At 35.7% G+C, this 26746-nt stretch overlaps 3 protein-coding genes across 6 annotated transcripts in view; 1 reads left to right on the top strand and 2 right to left on the bottom strand.

Annotated features, from left to right (window-relative positions):
* The window catches only part of Ckn (CRK like proto-oncogene, adaptor protein), a 32363-nt gene extending 14884 nt beyond the window's left edge, over positions 1-17479 (bottom strand). Inside the window, exon 1 of the mRNA XM_071794715.1 lies at positions 16894-17479. Coding sequence (XP_071650816.1) covers positions 16894-16909 — 16 coding nt within the window. The 5' untranslated portion in view covers positions 16910-17479. The remainder of the gene's footprint in view (positions 1-16893) is intronic.
* LOC139822742 (glucose dehydrogenase [FAD, quinone]-like) lies at positions 115-8358 on the top strand. The gene is made up of 5 exons (XM_071794717.1): positions 115-2243; positions 5024-7206; positions 7298-7566; positions 7658-7926; positions 8021-8358. The coding sequence occupies exons 2-3, from the start codon at positions 5434-5436 to the stop codon at positions 7442-7444; spliced, it is 1920 nt and encodes a 639-aa protein (XP_071650818.1). The 5' UTR covers positions 115-2243; positions 5024-5433; the 3' UTR covers positions 7445-7566; positions 7658-7926; positions 8021-8358.
* Positions 17480-20255: 2776 nt separating the features above from the next.
* Sirt7 (sirtuin 7) lies at positions 20256-26426 on the bottom strand. Of its 4 annotated transcripts, none has more exons than XM_071794724.1 (6): positions 25839-26426; positions 25445-25577; positions 25280-25378; positions 25019-25116; positions 24296-24511; positions 20256-23785 (listed from the first exon to the last, which is right to left on the bottom strand). In XM_071794724.1, the coding sequence occupies exons 3-6, from the start codon at positions 25376-25378 to the stop codon at positions 22630-22632; spliced, it is 1569 nt and encodes a 522-aa protein (XP_071650825.1). In that variant the 5' UTR covers positions 25445-25577; positions 25839-26426; the 3' UTR covers positions 20256-22629. The 4 variants fall into 4 exon arrangements, with proteins under 4 accessions (XP_071650825.1, XP_071650826.1, XP_071650824.1 ...); XM_071794725.1 differs by having other exon boundaries at positions 25517-25577; XM_071794723.1 differs by having other exon boundaries at positions 25280-25577; positions 25839-26012; positions 26081-26426.
* Between the last annotated feature and the right edge of the window lie 320 nt (positions 26427-26746).

Raw genomic sequence — 26746 nt, 5'->3', positions numbered from 1 at the left:
TTGCAAGGCAATATGTATAATTTGCAAATATATATAATTTGCCAAAAAATCACTTTTGATTTAAATTGAAATATATAAAGTATATTAAAAGAAAACCACACATACATAAAAACTCAACTATTTAAATATAGAAACTACATAACAGTTTAATTAAAAGAAATTAATACATTCTCGAAAAACCTTGATCTGCCACTCGACTAAAAGTTCAATATAGGAATCATTTAGATATAGGTCAAGGTAAGCAAGATTGCTGAATAATCACATATTGCGTTATTTTATAGCTCTAATATTTATTTATAGCGCAATGGCGATATAAGAATTAGTTCAAATTTATGGAGGATATTCGTCTATGGGAATCTGTCGTCCATGCCAAAGTTGAAGACAATTGTCTGCATGGTTGTCGAGTAATTAATTATTAAATTTATACTCTTATCTCTCTCATATATACAGGCGACATAGCAAAAATTTTACGACACCTTTAATGTAGACAATGTAATGTATATAATCATATTCAATCAGATGTGTTATCACACGGAAAAAGGTATTCACCGTATGAGATCATGCAAGGCGGGCCATGAAACGCGCTGCGCCCTGCCACTACGCTGGGCCCTGGGCCGTGTCCCCACTCTCTTTCGTCGTGCGCCCATGTCAAAACACGCTGCTCCCGCTGCAAGATACGACGTGCTACGTTCGCAACGCGAAAGCCGGTGCGATGCACGGAAAAATACCGTGCTTAGTACGAGGATAAACGTTGCTGCGCGGCAGCGTGTTTTGACATGGGCGCACGACGGAAGAGAGTGGGGGACACGGCCCAGCGTAGTGGCAGGGCGCAGCGCGTTTCATGGTCCGCCTTGTAGGCCAGTCATTAAAGACAATCAATTCACTTTAATTACAAAAGTTTTCAAATTTTGATGTAATATTGGGTGAGTTGAAATAACTATAAATCTCATTTTGCAACCATCCCCGAGGTCCGGAACATGCTAAACATTGCAAAAAACGTTAATTTATTATAACTTTGCGAAAAAAATTGCAAAAGTCCTGCAAACTTAAAGCAATGTCTATTGTAATATTTTCCGCAATGTATTAGATTTGCAACCTATTTCGAGGCGCGCAACATTGAAATTTTTTATAAAATAACGTATTTAGTCAAATAAGTTGTAATAATTTGCGTAACTATTAGAGGGTTGCAAATTTATGTTTGGATAAGGGAAGACATTTGAAGCACTCCGTAAAATTTGCAAAACTTTTGCAATTTTTTCACGCTTGTAAAAAGTGCAAAATAATAATTGTTGCTAATTTTTCACTGTTACGGACCTTGTCCGAGGTTGCAAACTTAACAGCTTGTGACGAAAAATAATCTCAACGTTTGCAACCAATTTGCAAAACTTTTGCAATTTTTTTGACAAAATTACGACCAAATAAACAATTGTTCCATCATTGATTAAAAAAATATATATTGCGTGCAACATAGAAGGTTGCAAATTGGCACAACTGTTCGGGGCAATTGTAAAAGTTATTCTATCGATTTGCAGCACTTTTGCAATTTTTTTCGCAAAGTTATAATAAATTAACGTTTTTTGCAATGTTTAGCATGTTCCGGACCTCGGGGATGGTTGCAAAATGAGATTTATTGTTATTTCAACTCACCCAATATTCCATCAAAATTTGAAAACTTTTGTAATTAAAGTTAAATTTTCGAATTTTAGTGTCTTTACTGACTGGCCTATTGCATGATCTTATACGGTGAATACCTTTTTCCGTGCATATATGTATATATAATTTTGTCTCAAGAATGATAAGAATTTAATGAAAATAAATGCAAATAATTCTTTACATGTTCAGGAAAGACTTACGACATACAAACGATGATTTAAAACCTTAAGAAACAGCTAATTAAAAATGTCCTTCACATTTTTATTCGCTTCCATTCGCTCGTTTATGTTATGGGACGAAAACACGCCCACATGTTTCCCCTGCCCCGCCGTCCACCCGCAACCAAACTCCTTAAAAATTTCTGGACATGGGTACTAGTATATAAAGAAGAGACGAAGCTGCGGTGGAGCATATCGGGCCCGACTCAGTATTTTGCATTATCCAAGCTTGTCTGTGACTCTGCGAATTCGAGTCTTGTGTGAGCTGTGCCGACGAGGGCTATCTCCCTGGTGAGAAGAAAACAACGAGGCCGCCGGTTAAGCGATAGGCCGACGAGGACTTATCCAGCTCAACCGACTCTCCTTTACGAGGTAAATTTAATATTTCTAATAACTAAATCTTATAAACTAAAAATGATTCCTCCTCCCTCTCCTCTAAAGATTTGCTTGTGGAATGTCACCAGCATAAATAATAAAGAATAAGAATTAAATCATTTTATTTGCTCCAACAACATCGATATCGCTCTAATTACGAAAACGTGGCTGCATCCTAGTACTAAATTAAATTTTTCTGGATTTGATATTATTCGTTCGGATGCTGCTCGTGTCAAGGCAGGCGGAGTGGCAATTTTTTTTATCATTAACAAATCTTTACGCTACCATACTCTTCCTATCCCTGATGTCGATGGATGCGAAATTTTGCTGATAAAGCTGCTGTCCGGCTTGAATATAACTCTGGGGGTTGCGTATAATTCTCCTAGCGTTAAATTCGATCTCGATTTGAATAAATTTGATGTAATTTTTAAGTTATAATTTGTATGATAAAATATTAATTGGCGGTGACTTTAATGCCAAGCACCGTAGTTGGAATAATTTCTATAATGATAATAGAGGTATCGAACTGCTGAACTATTCAAATAAAAATAACTTAAATATTGTACATAGCTAAACACCTATTCGCATAAGGCGCCCCGTAGACACACTTCCAACATAGATTTGTTTCTAGCTAAGAATCTAAATTACGATTTTACGTGCGTAACTGCAAACGAGCTTTCTTCCAATCACCTTCCCATTCTCTTAAATCTGGAAAAATCGTAAATTAACAGAAAAACTAATCAGTCACATAAGGTCAATTAGGAAGATTTTAAGCTTGCTACGAGTAGGTAGAGGATAGGACATAGTCTGCAAAATCAGGAAATGATTGATTCCTGTATTCACGAATTACAGCAGTTTCTCTGTGGGGCCTTAAGAAAGTCCACCGAGGTGCAAAATTATAACTTCAATCGTGTAACGTCAGATCCTGCTGTAGCTTCAGAAATTGATAAGCTTATTAAACTTCGTAATTATTATCGAAGAAAATACCAACATTCTGGCTCATCAGATAAATATAAGCTCTATCGTAATATACTCAATAATATCATTCAAAATAAATTAAATGAAGCTAAAAATAAAAAATGGTCTGAACGTTTGAAAAAAACAAAAATTAGCGATAATAGCATCTGAGGGCTGTGGAGGTCACTGCAGAGAAACAAAACTCCTGCGCCACCATTTGATCTTGGTAATAACACTTTTGCATACAATCCAAAAGAAAAAGCTGAATTATTGGCGCAAAACTTTCAAAAAATATATCAAGAAGCAGACAGTCTTATATCTCCACATGAAAATGTAGTAAATGAGTACGTTGAACTCTTAGATGAAAAGACACCTCAATGTGATTTAAAATTTATTACTCCTCGCTTAATTTTCGATATCATCAAATCTTTTCCTAATAATAAAGCCCCCGGCTCTCTCTGATAAGGTCACCACTGCTGTGCTCAAAAAATCATCATATAAAATCGTAATTCAGATCTATTACATTATCTTAAACTCTTTTCAATTATATTATTTTCCTTCGTGTTGGAAGACGGCAAAAATACTCGCTTTTCCTAAGCCGGACAAGCCACAAACTTCTCCGACTAATTATAGGCCTATAAGCTTTTTAAGCTCTCTAAGTTTATGAGAGGGTCTTACTCACGCGGATTGATGCCTTTTTATCAGAGAATAATATCATAATCAACGAACAATTTGGCTTTAAAGCACGCCATTCTACCATTCAACAATTGCTTAGAGTCACAGAATTTTTTGCATTGGAGATTAACAAAAAATGAAGCTCAGCTATGGCGCTACTTGATATACAAAAAGCTTTCGATTCTGTCTGGCACAAGGCCTTGCTATATAAGTTAAATGCTCTTAACATGCCAGAGTATATAATCAAAATAATTCGCTCATATCTAAAGAATCGCAAATTTATAGTAAATTTCGAGGGTGAAATATCATCTATCTGTGAGGCTATCTCTGGAGTCCCTCAGGGCTCTATCTTGGGGCCCATTCTATTTAATATTTTTATAAATAATATTCCCAAGGACTCTAAGACTGAACTCGCAATCTACGCTGACGATACTGCCGTTTACACCTCCTCCTGGAGCCCGGCTATACTCGTCAGCAGATTGCAAAGATATGTTGATGCCATTGTTTAATTCTGTAGAAATTGGAAGATGGCTATCAATAACGAGAAAACCGAGGCTATAATAATTATTCGCAAAAAATTTCCAAGACCTCCATCGATAAAAATGTCAAGTTTTAAAGTTTCTTGGGCCACTAAGGTGAAATATCTCAGCGTTAACATCGACGCAAGCTTAAAATGGAAACCGGCAATTGATGATAGAGTTAGTAAAGCTCAGAGAGCTCTTAGAAAATTATATCATCTTATAAATAAAACAAGTAATCTTAAGACGGAATATAAACTATTACTATACAAGACTTGTGCCAGATCAGTGTTACTTTACACGGCTCCGGTCTGGGCAGCAGTGCACAAATCATACATTAAACGCATACAAATTATGCAAAATAAGTTTCTTCGCATCATACTAAATCTCCACCAAAGTACGCACCACTGAATTGCACACTCAAACTCAAACTGAATATATAAATGAAGTTATTCAAGAAAAGAGTCACGGTACGGTCTCGCTTCGCGTGTACTTGGCGCGAGACCACTACCGTGTCTCTTGATATAATTTTTCCCTAAATTATGTTTATTGCTTTTTTTTATTCAATTCTGAACGAGGCACTTCCATACCTCGAATCTCAATAAACTATTTTCTTTTTACTTTCAGGGATCTTATATATTGCCATCGCACTTGTACCTTTTGGAACAAAACGCATGTTAATTTTCGCTTAAAGAACGCTCTAAACTTCGACTACATGGCTACAAGAATATGCAATAAAAAATAGAGGGTGTTAATTGAAAAATTTGAAGCAACCCTGACTTGACCTTAACGACTCCACAAAAGGTCTAACTAATACAGTCAGTAAATAGATCCTTTTAAATCTTACAACTCTTGTCTAAAATATTTCTTCCAAAAATATCATTTTTTCCGAGATAATGTTCTGACCTTTTTGTTGCACCCTGTATAAAACGCGCACTTAAAATTACAGGCCAGGTATATATGACGAGCATCTAGGCATACTTTCTATCATTGGACATCATTCCATATATTCAAAGGCCAATTATTATTTAAATATAATGAACAATATTCGGAGGGTCCTCCACGTTCTCAGTATCTATACCATAATCAACTCATTACACGGACACTCATACAGCAGTCTTCATGGCAATAGTAATAGTAATAACGGATGGACGTTGCAAAAATTACTAAGCTCACCTATTGATTTCTTGAAGCAGAATCAACAATATGTAAGTCAAGAATTACCGGATATGACACCCCAGTTTGGAGACAGATACGATTTTATAGTGATCGGCGCTGGTACGGCTGGAGCAACCATAGCCGCAAGACTAAGCGAAGTGCCACAAATTAAAGTACTGCTGATCGAAGCTGGTTCCAGTGAAAACCTCTTTATGGATATCCCAATAATCGCTCCCATCTTCCAGATATACAATAAAATAAATTGGAACTATCAGACCAAATCATCCCACAAGTACTGTCGTGGCATGAAAAATAATAGTTGCCATTGGGCGAGTGGAAAAGTAGTCGGTGGCGGTAGTGTGCTAAATTTTATGATAGCATCTAGAGGCAGCGCCGAAAATTACGATCGATGGGCCGAGATGGGGAACGAAGGCTGGGCATACCAGAACGTCCTCCAGTATTTCAAAAAACTGGAAACAATGGATATTCCAGAGCTAAAATCGGATATTAACTACCACGGTACCGATGGACCAGTACATATCACATACCCGCCATTTCATACCCCGTTAGCAGAAGCCTTTCTAGAAGCTGGCAAGGAACTGGGATATTCACTAGTGGATTACAACGGAAAGAACAAAATAGGATTCTCATATCTGCAAGCCACAATCATAAATGGCACTCGCATGAGTAGCAATAAGGCATACTTGCATCCCGTGCACGGTCGCACCAATCTTTATTTGACTCGTGAGAGTACGGTGACAAAAGTGCTAACCGATCGTATTACAAATCGAGCAATCGGCGTAGAATTCATCAAGAATAAGCAAACAATACGTGTGTTTGCGAAGAAAGAAGTAATTCTATGTGCAGGTGCCATTAGATCGCCGCAATTATTAATGCTTTCCGGCATCGGACCAGCAAAACATCTTACCGACCTAGGCATAAATATAATTCGAGATGCGCCAGTCGGCGAGAACCTCATGGACCATCTAACGTTCTTTGGATTGTCATTTACAACAATTGCAGCAGCAGGTTTCAAGTTATTCGATCTGATAAATCCGTTTCATTCGCATATATCGGACTTCTTAATCAATCGAATGGGAACGTTTACGATTCCGGGCGGGTGCGAGGCCCTCGGTTTCGTCAACACAAAACAGCCAAGAAATAATAATAATTTACCAGACATCGAATTATTGTTTGGCGGTAATGCAATGAAAGAGCTTGTTCCCCAAAGGATGCTCCAACTTAAAGATCCTATAACTCAGGAATGGGATAAGTACAGTCTCAGCAATGGCTGGACTGTTTTACCAATACTGCTGAAACCTAAAAGTCGCGGTAGAATAACATTGTTAGCTAGTGACGTTAATGTTAAACCAGAGATCGTGCCAAATTATTTCGATGATCCAGACGACGTCAGGACAATGATTGCTGGGATTAGAACTGCGTTAAGTATTGGTCAGACAAAGACGATGCAAGCGTTCGATTCTAAATTGTTAAACATTACTTATACGGAATGCAACAATTACGAATATGACTCCGACGCTTATTGGGAATGCGTAATAAGGATGCTATCAACGACACTTTATCACTACTGTGGCACTTGTAAAATGGGACCTAGTGGAGATCCGACTGCTGTCGTCGATCCCAGATTAAAGGTATTTGTTTGTAAAAACATAATAGAATATTCATGCAGAATATCATAATAAGCAGCATGTGTTTTATAAATTCATATCTAATATTTTGCAGGTTATTGGTGTTGAAGGATTACGAGTAGCAGACGCATCCATTATGCCCGAAATTATATCGGGGCACCTAAACATTCCTGTATATATGATCGCCGAAAAAGCGGCAGATATGATCAAAGAAGACTGGGGTTACTTGGAAAAGTCATAATTATATAATAAACTTTTATGAAAAAATAGCATTATCTATCAACGACACTTTATCACTACTGCGGCACTTGTAAAATGGGACCTAGTGGAGATCCGACTGCTGTCGTCGATCCCAGATTAAAGGTATTTGTTTGTAAAAACATAATAGAATATTCATGCAGAATATCATAATAAGCAGCATGTGTTTTATAAATCCATATGTAATATTTTGCAGGTTATTGGTATTGAAGCATTACGAGTAACAGACGCATCCATTGTGCCCGAAATTATATCGGCGCACCTAAACATTCCTGTATATATGATCGCCAAAAAAGCGGCAGATATGATCAAAGAAGACTGGCGTTGCTTGGAAAAGTCATAATTATATAATGAACTTTTATGAAAAAATAGCATTATCTATCAACGACACTTTATAACTACTGCGGCACTTGTAAAATGGGACCTAGTGGAGATCCGACTGCTGTCGTCGATCGCAGATTAAAGGTATTTGTTTGTAGAAACATAATAGTAGAATATTCATGCAGAATATCATAATAAGCAGCATGTGTTTTATAAATTCATATGTAATATTTTGCAGGTTATTGATATTGAAGGATTACGAGTAACAGACGCATCCATTGTGCCTAAAATTATATCGGCGCACCTAAACATTCCTGTTTATATGATCGCCGAAAAAGTGGCAGATGTGATAAAAAAAAGTCTGGGGTTACTTAAAAAAGTCATAATTATAATGAACTTTTATGAAAAAATAGCATTATTTTATTATATTTTTACTCATATATATGTTTACTTTATAATTATGACGATAATAAAAAATTCTCATATTTGATACATTATACGTGAGATATAGCTTTTAAAAAGCAATTGTATTTAAAAAGAAATTCGAGTATTAGTTAATTTATTTCATAAATTTAAAGAGTACCTGTAAGTGTAAATGTGAGAGACAGAGAATATTTAAGAAAATAAAAAGAATATTATATATAATTCTAATTTTATAAACTTTTATTTTTTTAAATTAATAAAAATTTGAAAAATGTATATTGCAAGGCAAATATGTATAATTTGCAAATATATATAATTTGCCAAAAAACCACTTTTGATTTAAATTGAAATATACAATGTTTATTAAAGGAAAACCACACAGAAAACACATAAAAACTCAACTATTTAAATATAGAAGATAGAAACTACATAACAGTTTAATTAAAAGAAATTAACACATTCTCGAGAAACCTTGATCTGCCACCTGACTAAAAGTTCGATGCAGGAATCATTTAGATAAAGATCAAGGTAAGCAAGATTGCTGAATAATCACATATTTCGTTATTTTATAGCTCTAATATTTATTTATAGCACGACGGCGTCGTACGTGCAACACTCATCTTAAATGTCTATTAAAAATGTCTAGAGAAAGATTACTATTATAGTATATAAAAATACACATAATGACATTTTGAAATTATAATCTTTACAAAGTCTCTACCGTGATCGTGCATTTTGAGCCTTGTTTACTCATCTCTAATTCTCATTGTCTCGTTTGAAAATATTTTAGTATTAAATTGGTATGGTAATATGTATAAGAATTTACTTTCTGCTGAAAATCAAATTTCCTATTTAATTTTAAGACGGTGAGATTAAATAAGAAATTTGATTGCGGTTTAGTTACATCTCGTATAACATACAATATTCGCGCACTTACGATGTAAGAGATTTTTCCAACTGCCATAAATGGCTTTAATGCATTTGTTCAGGGGCGTACTACTCAGCATCGCTGTTGTCTCACGTGTACTACACAGATTGCCTTCGGAGCAGCTTCTAAACAGGCTTTGATTGGCGCCAAACCTGCCCGTGGGCATTTCGCGCGAGTATAAATTCGTTATTAAATTATCCGGAATCCCATGAGACAGACAGATCTCTACGGCGGGGTCGCGAAAGCTCTTGTAGGTGGACGACAACTTTCTCGACGATTTTTGCAGAAATCGTTTTCCAGGCGGCAAGGGCGGAGGCCCCAGACAGTTCGTTACGGCAGTGATCGCCATTTGCGTCTATTGTTTGTTCCAAATCCCGTTTCAAACGTAGATGATTTTTCTTTAAAAATTCTGACGCGCGATTGTCACACGAATTGAATCGTCACGTCACATTGGTCCCTTTTTATAGATTTCCGCAGTTGCATTATTTATAAAAGAGCTTATGCTTTAAATTCTATATAAAATTCTTAATGTTTCTAATTCTCTTTACAGTCTCCGTAATTACGATAAATCGCTTTGTATGGACTTTTTTTCAAAATATGTAACGTTTATAATCACTCAAAAAAAATTATTATTGTTTTGTTTTAAATTCACCATGATATGAGATACTTTTTTATTATGTTTTAAAGTAATTATTTGGCTTAATTAGACCAACTTGTTCAATATCATTACTATTAAAACCACTGCAGATCGGATCTCAACTCGATTTATATTATGGACTTTTTAATTAAACCACCGAACAGAATATTAAACAAAAATACTTATTTAAGCAATATTTTAATTTAATTCTTATACATATAAAACCAATTATTCAAACACCATGTATGGTAGAAGCACCAATTGGGTTTAATCACTTTTTAGATAGAACAGTAATTCCATTTGAAGCACTCGAAAATCAGTTTACTCCATAAAAGTTTGAGAAAAATACACAATAACGTGTTTATCGAATTCGGTCGATCGAACGGCTGCGCTCGTCTTATAAAGGAAAAGCACCGCGACAGTTCCAAATACAACTGTTGGAAAGTGCGGTTTAGATCAGCGCAGGCGCACGTACGGATCGGCGAAACGGCACATTGATGGCGACAAACGCGAATGGAGATCGAAGGTGGGTGAACGGGTTCCGGAGCCCTGGCGTGGGCTGCGTGGGCTCTGCTAGGATACGAGTGGGTAGTGCGATAAGCACGGTCCATGAATCGACGCGAGAAATGGAAATATTGCAGGAACATATTGAATGAGGACAGAAGGAAGGACCAAGTTACCTGGCGTGACGAAGAAAAAAAAACAAGGAGATCGAGTTGACCGCTTGACAAAGTTTTGCGCAAGGACGACACGTGGTTCGCGATCCGCTGGAAGCAACGCGTATTACCCCTCCTCCTCCCTATTAACGGTCACTGAAACAATTTGCTTTTTTCTAAAACGCACTCTGCATTTTAGTGAAAATATTTCGAAAACGAGAAAACAGATAAAAAATAAAATATATATTTATTAATACGTTTATATAATATATTTTGTTAATAATTAATATATTATATATATATATATTTTTTAAATCAAATATATTTATATAGATTGAAACTAAAAAAATTGTGCAAGTTAATTTGATTGTACTGCAATTTTAATACGAGTCTTAGTTTTCAATGACCTAATCTACATTTCTTTAATTATAATAAAAATATTTTAATGTAGAAAACTATATATATAATATACAATACGTTTGTGCGCGGATTCGGGTAAGGAGGAACTATTTGAATCAGTTAAAAAAATCAGATAAAAAAATTTCAAGATAGGAAAAGGCCTTTTAATTTTCACCTACGTGCAATTTTCCCGTCGATAATAAGTGTATGCGATCATCTCTTGTAATGCTCATTTTATTCGCAGATTATTTGAACATTTTTATGTATCGTAAACAATTAAAAAGCATATTAATATTAAATTACACTCTTACAATTTATATATAAGTGTAATTGTAACATTAACATTTTTTATATAATTTATTCAAGAGAAAAAATATACACATATATTGAATTATATACTCTTGAATAAATATTATATATACTCTAATAATATTTATTCAAGAGTATAATTCAAAAGATCAAGTTTTAAGCGTTCTTTTTCGATTAAATTACATACTCCAGTTTTTATTAAATTAAAATTATCACAATTTAAATTATAATGAAAGTATAAAAGGCACACACAAAATTACATTATGTAACAATTACATTACATTATCTCCTAATTAATTTAACGATATATTTATTAATATATATCGCTACCTAACATTGTTACAGAAATTAAATAGCGATAAAATTAATCTTACAATTAATTAAAGCATATTATCTGAATTTTTTGCTGGAAATTACCCGTCTGTCTGGGTCAAAATATTTATAGAAATAAAAACTCTTTACATCAAGATCGATTTCGTTGAATTTAATTAAATTGATAAATATGCAAAGCTTTATCGAATTTACAGAGAATCGCAGTATAGCATGCCAAAAGTTACGACGACAGAATTGTTAATGTGAATGCAGCTTTAAGGATGCTGTGGACGTTTAAAAGCGCATGAACGAAAAAGAAGAGATAGGAAAGACCCGCAACTGCCCACGACCAGACCGAGCAATTTGCATAATGTATCGAGGTGGACGATCGCTGAAGTGGATCCACTGGATCCTCGTCAAGGACGAACGGAAACGAGTTGCCTTGCTCTGCAATTATGATGGCTTAATCGTTTTGTATCGCCAATTAACATTCTTTTTTTTTATTATATTGTTCCTCACATCGTTTCGACAACGTGGAAGTGCTACCGAGGAACCAAAGTATAACGCTCGAGAAATTTTTAGAAAGACATGTCCGCAACATGTCAAGTTGTGAATAAATCCATCACGATTGACTTTGGTTTCCGACGCGATTAAACGATCGTGACGAAAATAACAATGATATCGATGTTTCAACAGCAGTTGGGATTTGATAACATCGAGATATCTCATGATAGTATTAGAGCTCGAGTATTATTTGTTTCCGCGCAACTGAAACACCCGAAGAGATCAATACTCCAGTGATGCAACGGATAATTGCGAATAGGGGCATCAATAAAATTCTCGCCGCGGTTACTGAAAAAGTATGTCAGCGAGAATATCATCATCTTGATAAGAACAAAGTGATAATCGTACATTATCGCACATTGATTTTCTTTGACTTCTCATTAGAATCGAATATCAATGCGCGCGTTATTGCGCGTAAAGAAACCTGATAGTTTTGTTTCCAGATAATCTTGTAGCCTCTAACAGTTGGTTAGTTCATCCGAAATAAATCTCGAAGAGACTAAATCTATACAAGTTCTCTCAAACTTCTCTCAAGTTTCTCGGAGCTCCTTCGCCCACATGTATTATACTCTTCGTTAACATATACTTGCGTAAACACATGGAGGATTATGATGTAAGAAATGATCGACGTGTGTGCGAGACGAAGATTTTAATCGATATACTTTAATCAGTGTATTTGACCGAAGAGATAAAAATAGAAGAGCAAGTTCCGTGTGCAATGAGTATTTATATATAGCATCACGTATTTACCTCTTAAATGCACACGGTATCGAAAAGCTGTGTTCTATTTATAAAACTTCTTTTGTTAATTTTAATGAATATAAGGGTTAAAATCTTTTTTAAACACTGATTAAAATCTTTTTATTATTACTCAGAATGTTTTCTGCAACGTGTCAAGATCAATTTTGACATTTCATATAGTGTATGTTATAAGCGTTGAAGGTTTTGATAGAAACGAAACTTGCAACAAAACCATCAACTATACGATTTTGAATCATACATCTAAAATTAGCGTCAGCTTATAAATTCGTCGAGTTCGCATTCATTATTCATGCGCTGGTTCGGAGCAGTTTTTAAACAAAACGACAGGGTACGAATCATATGAATCTATATATTATGCGAATTATGACTCGCTCGAATGATGAATTTCCACGAATTTATCAGCGAAGCGTGAATTACTGATTACAAATTGTGCATAGTCCAACGTCAATTTCATATCATTGTTAGCTGATGTTTGAATTGTTCCTTTTAAAGCTAGTAAAGTACTCTATGAAACGTTTCAAATTTCGAAAATCAAAGTCTTAAATATTATATATTGAATAAAACGAATTAATTAATCATCGATTTATTTTCAACGTAGATTTATTAGCAAAACCCATCAAAATTAGTGAATAATCAGCCATATCATTCTTCGTAAAATTATATATAACTGCTATATTGCAAAAAAATTATTTCAAAGTATGCTCGTTAAAAAATTGTCGGATATAACAGTGTTTTATAATTTAATGAAGATTCTCTTAAGAAAAAAATCGTAATATTTATGATTTTTCTCGCAGTATTTAAAGATAATGCTTCTCAAACAGTCAGAACGGCTGTTAAAGCTGTTAAAGCTATTAAAAGCTTTCTAAAACATTATCTTTCCTTTATCTAGACTTTCATAACGTAGGAATATTCGTAACAAAATATAAAAAAGGTAATGCTATCGCATATCTTTATGCAAATCGAGTAACGATTGTGAGAGTCGATACTGGAAAGCATTTCCTCTACATTCTGACGAACGTGAGTTGCAAACCCACCCGAGTTCATCAGCGGTTTTATACAATTCGGTGCTGGGCACAATCCAAGTGCACTCGTACATCGAGAACGCTGATTTTGCACAACTTGTACATGGTGAAAGAAGAAAAATAAAAGATAAAAAGAATAAAGCAAAGCAAGCTTAGCTCTTAACTTTAAATATTGAATTTGTACGATAAAAATTTAAACTCTTTTTTCGCATTCACGTGCTACCGATTTAATTGAACAATCAGAATACAGAATTGGAAATAATTTCCCATAATTTAGAAAATCCTTTTTTTTCCAAAATGTTAATCATATCAAATCTATGCGATAATATTTTACAGTAAAATAAAAATTAATAGAACTAATAATTAATAAAACCAATAATTAAGAAGGATTAAACACAAGCTGCACTATTTTGCAAGAATTAGTTACCCGTCAAAATTTCATCTTTATTAACCAAACGTTTCTAATAAAAAAATTCGTTTAAATATATATAACATAATTACGCACAAATTTATCACTTATGCAAAAATAATTCGTTTATGCATCAAAGAGTTCGTATATAACGACGTTCTTCAGTTTTCAGATTTCCTTTTCGAATCATTTATCTGTGTTATCATTTGCATTTGATAAGATAACATTTTATAATATCGTTAAAATTATTCAAAATTTATGTGTGTTAATTAAGACAGATAATTACCAAGATCTTTTTCGTCTAATCACTTGGATTAGTACTGATTTTTATAAACACATTTATTATCTATATTTATCCGTGTTTGCATATTAAATGCCTCAGAAATACATATATATTAGAAATTATGAAGTGCGGTACAAAATTTAATTTCACTATTATTTCATGTCCGCTCGCAGCCGCCTCCCTGCCCCCCCATCTAATCAAGGCTAATTAGACAGACATTACTACAGTCTAAGTAAATCGTAAACTAGAACCTGGATTTCCTCTTTTCTACCTTAGTAGTAATTAGTAATGAAAAAACCGGATCAATACAGAATACCTTAACATTTTAACATTAGACATCAAAATAGTACTAAAATTTAAAATCGAGAGGAATAAAATGGGCTAATAAAACTAGCTGAGGTTCATTAACCCATTTTTTAACAATTAAAAATGCAGTTGCATGCACATATCTCTCAAATATATGAAAGTTATCTGCAAGGTAAATGCAATGATAATGCTATGCAATTTGGATTTAAATACAGCATTATACATTTACAAATTTATTTTAATATCACATACACATACGCACGGGCAAAGAGGGAGGGAGGGAAACGAGGGAGGAAGGAAAACGAGGGATACACATTCCTGTTTGAATACATTCCCGTTTATCGATGTTTCATGATGATAATCTCTGTCAAGTTTAGAGTCCCTGTACTTTCTCAGAATTATTTTAAAAATATCAGAGTGTCTGAATGTCTCCCCGAGGAGTTCTAGCGTTCTTAAGTAGTTTTTAAAAAAAGTTCCATCGTTTAAAACAGAGAAAAAGCGCCATTTGAAAAACTAGGGGATTAACTTTGCGATGGCTCTCATTATCTCGAAATCTTAACTTTCATTAGAGTTCTTAAAAGACTTAAAATAATTTCACAGTTTTATATTAATTCTACATTAGTCGTTCAGAAAATTATGTCCAAGATATCTCAAAAATTAACTTGAAAATTATTATAAAAAAAGCATGATAAAAATCATAATACAATCATTATGTTGTTAGATAAAAAGAAAAAAGCATGCTATTATAAAAAAACTTTTGCAAAATAGTATTGTTTTAATATACGATGTTATTGCGAAAAGTAATAAAGTACATAATTTTAACTTTGTGCTCCAAAAGTTTCAAAGCGTTAAAGTAATCTAGTTAATTTTTGAATGTGTTTTGTATAGAAAACCAGATTAAAAGAACATTATAATAAAGCAAATTTTCGGATTTAAAGGATATTAATATGAAAAATATAGAATGTAAAATAATTACCGTGTAGTCGTGAAAATTTCATTTAAAAAATATATATGTATATCTATTATCTAGCATTATGATTTCATCAAAAATAGTTTTTTATCTTAAAAAGATGTTGAAATTAAATAACTATGCCACATAAAAGAACAAAGAATAAGACATATTTAAATTCAATCAAAAGAATTAAAAAGAATTATTAAGATTAATAACATTATTTTTAGAAAAATTTAAGAAAAAAACAATCTTTTTTAATGCCATTTTTAAATATATTATATTTAATATTTCAAATCTCTAATCAAGTGCAATTATAATGTACGATGGTCCGGAATATATTTTTCCATACAGAACTCTTGTATGGTACAATTATATACATGTATCCAAATTAATATCTTCCCCTAAAGATGATTTTTAAAGAAAAAATTAAATAAAAATAAATATCTTTAAATAAAAAAAATTTTAATCTATTTTCATGTACTAAAACTATAATTCCTAAAACTAATAAAATTGCATCTAACGCTTTTGAACTGTTTGGTTTAAAAATCCAAGTATAAAACTCTGCAAAGCTTTTACTTTGTTCCCAGCACAACGATATGAATTCTACTTGACATTTCAACAAATATCGTTACTTTCGACAGACAATAAACTCGTAAATTATCTACCAACGAAAACGTAACGAAATTACAACACTAACTGTACAGAATCAATCGGATAACGAAGTATCTCGCTCCGAAATAAGATTATAGAAACGTAACAATCAGCGTACCATACACATATACACGCATGCACACACACAACACACACACGTACAACGTACACATACATACATACACACACACAAACACACACACACACACACACACAACGCGCCGTATGTAAGCACACGTACAGTACACACACACACATACATACACGAAGCATATGCGAAATGCGAAGTACCGACCAATGTAACATGATCGATCTCGATACGGAAAGGCGAAAGTCGAGAACGATCGTTCCCGGCGAGGACGCGGAGAATCCCGTTTTCACGAAAAGTAGAGGGGGAGGGAGGGAGAAGGGGGGGAAAGGACGCCGAGGAAACCGTGCGCGGGGGGACGAGGAGGTAACGTTCGGCACGTATAGAGAGATCTCGTGACGATGGCTTACCGCTGATGCGTCTCATGGCGGCTCACGACGCGGCTGCTCGCGCTCGAGGTCTCCTTCGGTGGGCAGCAGCGCGCTGCACCGTCGTAAACGCGTACGTGAGATCCCCGCGCGCAACGTAAACAACATACCACGCGGATCCGGGTGCCGCGGTATCATCTGCCGCGCCGTGTACACGTCGCACCCGCGGCGCGTCGGCCCGCACGCGCCATTGCTCTCTCTCGCGCGCGCGCGCTCGCGCGAGTTCGCTGTTGGCTCTCTCTCCTTTCTTCCGCGGAGTATTCGGGAATCCGTCTCCGAGTATACGGCGTACTCTCTTTCAACGCGGCACGCGCGCGACGCTGTCACCCACGCGCGCTGCGCTCGGCTCCGTAATCGCCTCCCCCCTGCGCGCGCCCCCGAGCCCGCTGCTCCGGCACACGCGAAACCGCACGCACCGCGGGGGCGAAGGACAACACACGAAACGTTTAATGAGCGTTCGCACAACGCGACTTGCGCACGGGGAAACGCGGTGCGACGCGCGACGCGACGACCGAGCACCAGACACGCGATTCACCGCGGTGCCTTCTCGACACGAGAGTGCTGATTAGTCCCCGAAACCGCCGCCAGGGTGTACGAGCTGTCGGTGTAATTGTAGTAATCGCCAATGGCGTATGTATCGCGGACGGGGACAGGCGGTGTTCGAAAAGAAATAAATAAACATTATGATAATACTCTGCGTCTTCTATAAATAAAGATAAACGGGGAAAATTCTTCTTTAGTTATTGCGAGATATAATTTATGTGGTATTCGATCGATAGAAAAGTTTTATTCCGCGAACTTGAAAGTAGATCAAAATAATCGATTTCAAAAATCGATTATTCATAATCGATGATACCTCGAAAGCATAAATATAATTCGTGACATTTTTTTTTAAGCTGTTTAATGTTAAAATTGACGAAGTTTAAGGATGACTTTCATCGAAATTTAAATAAATTTAATCGGCGATTAATACAATTTGCAGTTTGTAACGGAAGTTTTAATTAGAGAGTTTATAACGGAATTTCTAATTGCACAATTCGCGCGTCCTTAATTTAATTTCCCTTTCCAATCTCAATGCTATTTGGTATCGCAATTAATCTCATGTTACTCGCGATAATTCAAATCGAGGCTACAATTAAAAGATATTACCGCGGATGACCAATTGAATAAAAATTTAAAACAATTCTTTTTATACCCATTTTTACCGATGTAGATTAACTTTAATCTCGGTTCAACTTAAGTACTTCTTATCTTGTTCTAATTTTCAAAATTAGAAAAAGATGAAAATAAATTAAACCGAGATTAAAATTCTCTTGAAATCTGCGTATAATTAAAACGACATTGATGATTTCTCGATCGTTTCTAAAATCATTCGAACTGCTGAGAGAATTATATCGTCCAATCATTCTTTTTTCAAACATCTGAATACATTCGAAAATCATTAATATGTAGAAAACGACTGTTTTATTCGAAGAACAAAAACAAAATGATATCTCAGTCGTTTACAAGTAGCATCTTTAGGACGGAAAGGTTTAGGGCGTAACTGCCTTTAAAAGAGAACGAATCAAAGGACAAGGTCCTGAGATATACAAGTTCGTGCGGCGATACAGCGATGCTGCACGGAATCACCATGGCGACAAGTCGTAGGCCTCTCTCCCCCTCTCTCTTTTTCTCACTCTCTCTCTCTTTCTCTCTCACGGCCTCCTCGTTCCTTTCTCCACGTTCCCCGTTCCCCCTGCATACGCGCAACACCTCTACCTGCCTCTCCGTCGCCCTGCCGCCAGCCGCACACCGCACACCGTCGTCCTCCGCCTCCCTATGCCATCCCCACGCGCGGCTTTTTCCCGACTACGTGTTTCGACTCACCAATGTCCGCGGGTTCCGCTGCTGCACGTCGCTCGCCCGAATGGATCACCACCTCCCCGACGCGGTTCACGGAGACGGGGCGGCCGTACTCCTGACGGCGACCTCGCGCGCACCTCGCGTCATTCTTCCGCCTCCCGGAGTCCCGGTTCCCCGCTTCGCCGTAGGCTCTCTCTCTCTCACTCTCTCCTCGTCGTTGACGTTCACCACCGCTCGTCCGTTCAAAGACGCCGAGCACCGCGACGGCGACGAACTTCGAGCGCGGGATCGTGGAGCGTCGCGATCTCGACGCAAGAGCTCCGCCGCGGAGGTCCTGCAATAACGGCTGCCTCGGCTAATTTTCCGCCGGGGAAGCTGTTCAATGACGATTCGTCACCGGCGACGAAATTCCGGGTAGCCGGGGTTGGGTTTTGCACCGGCTAACAATGGGACGGGAGCGACAAGGAGAGACGAGGGCCGACCCCATCAGGCGCCCGCGCCCGTGAACGCGAGAGCGATACTCTCCTCTCGCTCCTTCGCGTGCATGTCCCGCCAGTGCCGGCGCGAGACCCGCGCGAACCCCGATATTAACCCCTTTGCATGCCCCCCGTTCAAGGCTTGTCCTGACTCTGATCGCAAAAGCTTCTAATTAAAAAAGAAATTTACAATTAATTAGCTCCTATTTTTTCTTATTTGATTTTTAATCCTCTGAATCTCTTTGACATATATTTTAAATTATTTTTTATCTTCACTTCATTTCTATAACGTAACATAGTTTATTTCCAACATTTGTACGCTATTACATACGTTAAAAGAAACTAGGCGAGTAGAATTAATAATGTAGAATTAATAACGTGTATCAAGATCAATGGAATTAGGCCCCCTTTTATCAACCCTTACCTATTTCATTCAGTAATAATTTTTTAATGAGTTGACGTTTAAAATTTTCTAAAGCTCATTCAGGACTGGGGCGTCCGGGGGCTCATCTCAGTAAATGTGAAATTTTGCTTTTGAGCGAAGATCTTAATAATCAAGAATTTCTTAGGATATCTAACAAGACGTATACAGGATTGTACCTGAGCGATATTTCATTTATCGTGAAAGTTTATAAAGTCGAGAAACATTCTCTCACGAAAAAAGAAGAGATAAAGATAAAGCGACAAAAGCACGATAACGTAATAAATTGACTTCTTTCGCAAAGCGGACCATTTGTGTCGAAAATAGATTTTAAATAGACACATATTACTTTCTTTCTTGATATAGTGACACACGTTTCTAATTATAGGGTCTGTTTTCTATTTCTGAACTAGCTGCACCAGTTTAGAGTTTATCTTTTTCCTTCCGATGTGGAGTAAAAAAGATAAACTCCGAACTAGTGCAGCCAGTTCAGCAATAAAAAACAGACTCTGTGTTGTATAAACTTTAACTTTCTTATCTAAGCACTGAAATTTTAACGAAAAAATTCAGGTTTTTATATTTAAAAAAACACGTTACACAGCACATATATGTTAATGGTGTTATAATTTCTAGGAAAAGCATTCATTTTTTTAAGTATACAATACTTGCGTACATATATAGTGACCTGGAAGAATAATAATTGCCATATTGCATCAGGTCATTCAATATATTATATTTTATAATTAATATATTGCTTTAAGAGAATTGCCGATATTATATTCGTAACATGTTGAATGATACATTTAAAAATTCTCTAACCAAACAATATTTTTTAAATTATACCATTATATATCAGTTTTGTTATTGCTTTATTCACTTTTTGTGCTTCTCTTTTATTATTTCTAATTTTCAAATTAGAATAGGAAAACCTTACTTCTAGATTTTGTCTTTATCAAAAAGATAAATTTATTATTTATTCTATCTATTTTATTTTCATGCAGTAAATATTTTCTTAAATCTCTAGAAAACAATTTGGAGAGACAATAGACAATTATAAATACAAATAATTTAAATAATTATAATAATTAAATTATACAGAGATATTCAATAAAAATATATACATAGAATATTTGTTTTTATTCCTACACATTTGTTTTTTAATGATTTTATATAATATATTTGTGACTATGTTTATTTGAATTACACTTCTTGGTTGATATCTTGGAATCAATACGATATTCGTAGCATTATATATATATATATATATAATATATACATAGTCACAAATATATTATATAAAATTATTAAAAAACAAATCATATTAAAACATGTAAGAACACTAGGCAGTGTCTCACATATTTTTATACAGTTCGAATTAAAATATAAGAAAAAAAGAGAAGCAAAATATTGGACTCTTTGACATCCTTTACTATGCGCATTAGTGAAACAAATAACCAATTGTATCTGCACATACTATTGTAAATACATGTATTACAAATAACGAATAGATAAATGTTAAATAAATACATCTTCTTTTCCGTGGAAGAGTTTACGTGTATATCTTGTGAATTACACCGGTAGCTCACAAGTTACGACTTTCACAAATTAGGGAAAGGAAATGGCTCGATATTTCCTACGGTATGTTAAAGACAGGTACATTTGGCCAATGTCAGATCTATCTTTACATGCCTATGAAATACATATCAGTTAAATAACATAGATAATGCGCAGTAGCAATAATTTAAATTAGGAAGCTCTTAAAATGATAAATTTGTTTTTAACTACTTTATAAAAATATGTTAAATGACAATGAGATGTTCGCTAGTATTCACGTATTCTAAGACACATCCTAAAAGAGATACGTAACTATAAAATGTCTACATATTTAGTTTTATATTTATTTATGTATTACAATACGCACTTGATAGACAGGAATGAGTATGATCGACTAGGGCAAGTATTAAGCCACTTTTGATTAATTCGAGTAAGGACACTAAATAAAACAATAAATAGAAAAATAAAATAATTTTTCTATAAGTTATTAAAAGAGTTTCTAATGAGTATATGAAATATGTTGAATTTATAACCATTGTTATAAATAAATATCTATCGGACAAAATTTATATTGTTTCTACACTTGACCCAACTTATTTGCAAATATAGGAAGGATGACATTCTTGAAAATATTAACATATAAAGTTGGGTTGCAAGAAATAAACGTTTTTCATTATTTTTCGCACAAATTAATAATAGTGCTAAATAATAAATCCATTAAAATTATTAATTTCGAAACATATATTAGAATATAAACCAAACAATTTTACGTTAAAAACAAATACATTTAAATAAAATAATTTAATTTTTACGTTTTAACATAATTTATAAAAAAAGAAATTTTCCTTCAGAAACACATCACATACCACGATTTATATATTACAATAATGACCGAATTGTACAATAGATCAGTAAAATGGTGTATAAAAATCGACAATTCTCTTGAATAAAATAATATCAAGTATCTAACAAAATCAGACAATAGGGGGTACATTTGAGGAAACAAATCAAGCTGAACGAGAAAAACATTTTTGTAGTAAGATAAAGATAAATGTTTTGTTGAAAATTAATAGCTATTGTTGTTCACAATCTTTAATTAAAAATGTGCACTCCGTTTGCCTATCTTGGAGGAAAGTTAGATAACCATGGCAGAGCTCGATAACTTCTATTTTGAAGTGGACAAAAATAATGGATTGCTTTTTCATCATTAGGAAATACTTCCAAAATTTCAGTCTATTTCTTTTTTAAAGCTTTGAATACTGGAATCAAATTGCTATAAATCTACAAAATATCCACGAGTTTCATTATGATATGGAGGCTTTAAATACTTATGTATGTAAATATATTGTATAATATAAGATTATATTGTATAATCCCGGTAAATAGTCGGCCAAGCATATTGCATAGATTTACATAGAGTGGATGCTACCGCTTCCTCTTCATACCCTTACGATATCCTTTGCCAAACCAGCCTGGATTCTTTGGAGATGCTACGGGAGTGTCCGCGCGAATCACTAGAGCACCTTCTTCTTGCTTCTGCTCGTTCTCGGCCTTTATCGGTGCTGGACAGTCTCCGTCACGTTGATAATACAAACAAGTAAGGGAGCCCTCGTGCTCCATACAAAACGAACACGCTGGTTTCGGTTTCGGTGCCTCCGCTGGCACGTTTGGTATTTGTATAAAAGGATAATAAAATAATGGCGTCAACTGGGGATACATGTACATAGGAGGGAATGGCAAGCCCATAGATAGAAATGGTAATGCGGCGAAAAATGGTGCCGGATAAGTGGTTGTTATATCAGCTACCGCTATGGACGATATGCAGTCTTCTTTGTCGGTTTCTTGCACCGCGTGCAAGACGTTCTCATCGCTGCTTTGGCTTAGAGGCTCCTTAACGGCTGGCTCCTCGAGGCATGGCTGAGTCTTGGTGAGTTGCTCGCCGTTTTGAAGCTTTACCGCATGAAAAAAGATCGGATCCTTTGTGCGATTATACTGCGGTATCTCCAGTCCCAAGTGGCTCATGACTTTCCTCATCACTTCGTCACATTTCCCGTTTATCTTTAAAACCGCATTCTCGTCTTTCGGTGTCCACTGCAAATTGACAATGTACAGAGAGGCTCTCTTCTGCACGGGCTTGTCCATTTGCCACAACCACGGATACTTCTTAAGAACCTTCAGACTAGAACCCAAACACAATATAACATCCGCTTGCTTCGCAGCTCTACTCGCTCCGTTCCAATTGATTGGCCAAGGCAGATTACCCCTCTCGCCGAAATGAACGATAGAATCTTGCAGCATCGAATTACATCTGTGGCATAATCTTCCAGTGCCGTGCTGGTATCGCGCAGTCTTTTCAGTAACGTCGAAAAGTCTCCAATATTCTCTAGACGGCTTGCACGCTCTACAAACTTCCACATACATGTTGCCGTGCACCTCGGACAGAAGATTACGCGGGATACCACTGCGTAAATGTAATCCGTCACAGTTTTGGGAAACCACATGTTTGAGAACTCGCGCTTTATACAATGCGTAAAGGGCCATGTGCGTCACGGTTGGTTCAGCTTGACTGAGATCATGATTCCTGTTGGATAAATGGTGTAACAATAGATACACGGATTATAAATATAAAATAATATAATATAAAATGTATAAAAATGTAAATATAATATTCCTTCTTGTTTAAATTGTTATTGACAGGTATTATATCTATTGTGCTACGATTGTTATTGATAATTTGTACTGAACCGTACAATATCAAAGAGATCTTACGGTAAATTGTCTTCATTCATTTTTGCAAAATAGTAAATAAAAATGCGCAATCGATAAATGTAAATCACTACAATGGACACAAGGTAACTAGAAATATAAATAGAAATGTACGTGGGATATCTTTTGCAAATTTTATTGAGCAGTTTCAACTAGTCGACAAAGATTAACGAAAGAAAATAAAAAAGGAAAGATTATTGACCATCATATGTGAAATTTTTCATATTGAACAGTCTCGACTTATCGAATAGTGAAAGCTAATAAGGCAAAATAAAACAAAAATTATTGGTACGCAAGATTAAGTTTCAGTTAAAATGATTCCTACCCAATGTCCTTTCCCTGTTGCATACGAGTCCAAACTCCGTTAGTGCCTCTGTAGTCCGGAATAGATGCCGCCGTGCTAATACCAGCGCCAGTGTACACCGCGAGTGACGTTGCTCTACTGATCGCCGCTGCCAAGCGTATGCATTTTTCCTCCAGGATTTCCGGCGCGTCCTCAACTTCCTCCAATCTTGCCTTTATTTTATCTCGTTTCTCTTGCCTGCAAGTGCAGATAAGTGAGTTACACATAATTTTGTATTCCCTTTAATATCAAAGAATATATTGTTAGCATGCATGTTAATGCGCGTCTCATTGAGATTGCACTGCAACTAAGAATTGTTATATAGCAAAACGTTATTAATAGATTATATAGATATAATATATTAATAATAATTTATACACGAAAGGAATTTTATATTTGTTTATATTCCATTGGAAATTATAATCTATACCAAAATGAAAAGGTATTAATGTATTAAATATGTATATTTACTAGATATCTTTCTATATTATTAGAACATAATTTGTGACCAACAAGATATATTTACGTGTTTATCACGTAAGTGAAGCATCGCACAAGAATGTAAAAAGTAATACAGAAATATCCGATAAACCTGTGCGAGCCCGGGACAGGATCTTACTCCGTTTCCAAGGCGGATTTGACTACGAACGACGGCATCGTCTATTCGAAATTCTTAAAAATATCCTCGTAATGGCCACACATTACCGTAAATTAACCTCCTTCACCACGTCGCTGCACGAGGCGAGTATCCCGGTTTCCTCCGCCGTCCTGTCAATCTCGGACTTGTGCAAGATCGCCGCCACCTGACAAAAGAAACGTCACGCTTCAGTGAGATTTGTTTACGATATCCCGGAGAGGATATCTCGCTGGGCGGCGAATAGATTCAAAGGTTCGAAACGTGCGATTCACGTGAACGATAGCCCGGCGAGCGGGGATCGGCACGGTGACGGCCGACGCGCCGCGTACCTTCTTGAGGGTGGCCACTCTCTCGTCCTTAACTTTGAACGGCTTCAAAGCGGCGGAACGTCTTCGCGACAGCAACCTCTCGTCTCTCGTCTCCTCCATCTTTAATCAAAACGGTGCGCGCAGTGACGTACCATTGCCCATGCTTTGATACGTTTTTCTCCTTACGTCTCCCGTCGGTTCTCGTTAGACAAGGATCGACGTCGGCGGTCGGTGTCTCGCATGCCTCGCGAAAAGTACCTTTCAGCCCCACCGCTGCCGCCGTCCAAGATGTTCCTCGTCTTGGGTATATCACTGACAACTGGACAATGATAGATACGACGATAAGCGGCGAGAAGCGAGCGGATCGGTCGATGTGTACTTCGAAGATCCTTTCCGCGATTAGATCTTCCGCGTGTTACGACGATAACACTCGCGTTTTTCGGTACGAGAAGGGTTAGGTTAGGTTAGGTTTAGGATTAGCTAAACGGGAAACTCGAAAGAAGACTCGACGAAATGTCAAAAGCGATTGCCAATGTCTGCTTGGAAGGATTAATGAGATTATTCAATTGAACACGCTCACCTCGAATTTTTGGAGCCGGAAACGCTTATTCGCCACCTTGTTATACACCGGAAGCGTAATTTGGAGGAGTCGGCGGAGATGAAATTGTCGCACGCGGGTGAAAGGAATGATTCCGTGCCCTTATATCACCTTATATGCGTACACGTTTACATTTAGGTGGACTGCTGTGACATGCTGTGATAAAAGTGAAAATATTTGATGATCGGATATTTTGTTGAAATAAAATACGATGGAGTACTTACGTGAAAATTGTTGCGTTGCCGAATTCTTTTGTTGTAAATTTTCTCCAGCGTTTCTTGCCTGAATATACACGCATATATATGTGTTATTATACACATTCGTAATTATTGTCTCTAATTTTGATTTATAGGTTAGATTCTTATCTTTTAAATATTTATTTTTTATTGCTTATTTTCTATATATATATATATATATTTTTTTTATTGTGATTTAAGTTTAAGAGACAACTTGGAATATGTGGTTTTAAATTATATGCGATTTTTTGCGATATATTATTACCGTTTTTTCTTGAATCATAATATGATATGTAGTTGAATTTTTAATAACATATGTTGCATGCTATTTAAAATCGCAAATGCAGCTCAAAATCACACTTGTAATGAAGTATTCATTATTTATAAAAGAATGATAAAATAAAAGTTATCTTTACTTCATGTGATTTAAATGCTATAAATGCACATTAATTAGTTCCGATTATTAAATGCTTATTTTTAATGTTACACTTGATTTAATTAATTTATTTGAAATTTGTTCCTTTTTATTTATTCGTGAAAATTTTATAGAATGTGGTAGTAAGTAGTTAAACGCGTCAAACTAAGAAAATAGTCTTGAAATCATTATGGAAGTTTTTATTTACAGCAAAGATATACTTAATTTAATAATTTTGA

This window comes from Temnothorax longispinosus, chromosome 12 (assembly GCF_030848805.1).
Source record: "Temnothorax longispinosus isolate EJ_2023e chromosome 12, Tlon_JGU_v1, whole genome shotgun sequence".
Taxonomy (NCBI): Eukaryota; Metazoa; Arthropoda; class Insecta; order Hymenoptera; family Formicidae; genus Temnothorax; species Temnothorax longispinosus.
Note: the sequence above shows the minus strand (reverse complement) of the source record. Positions and strands in the feature narration are given on the sequence as shown.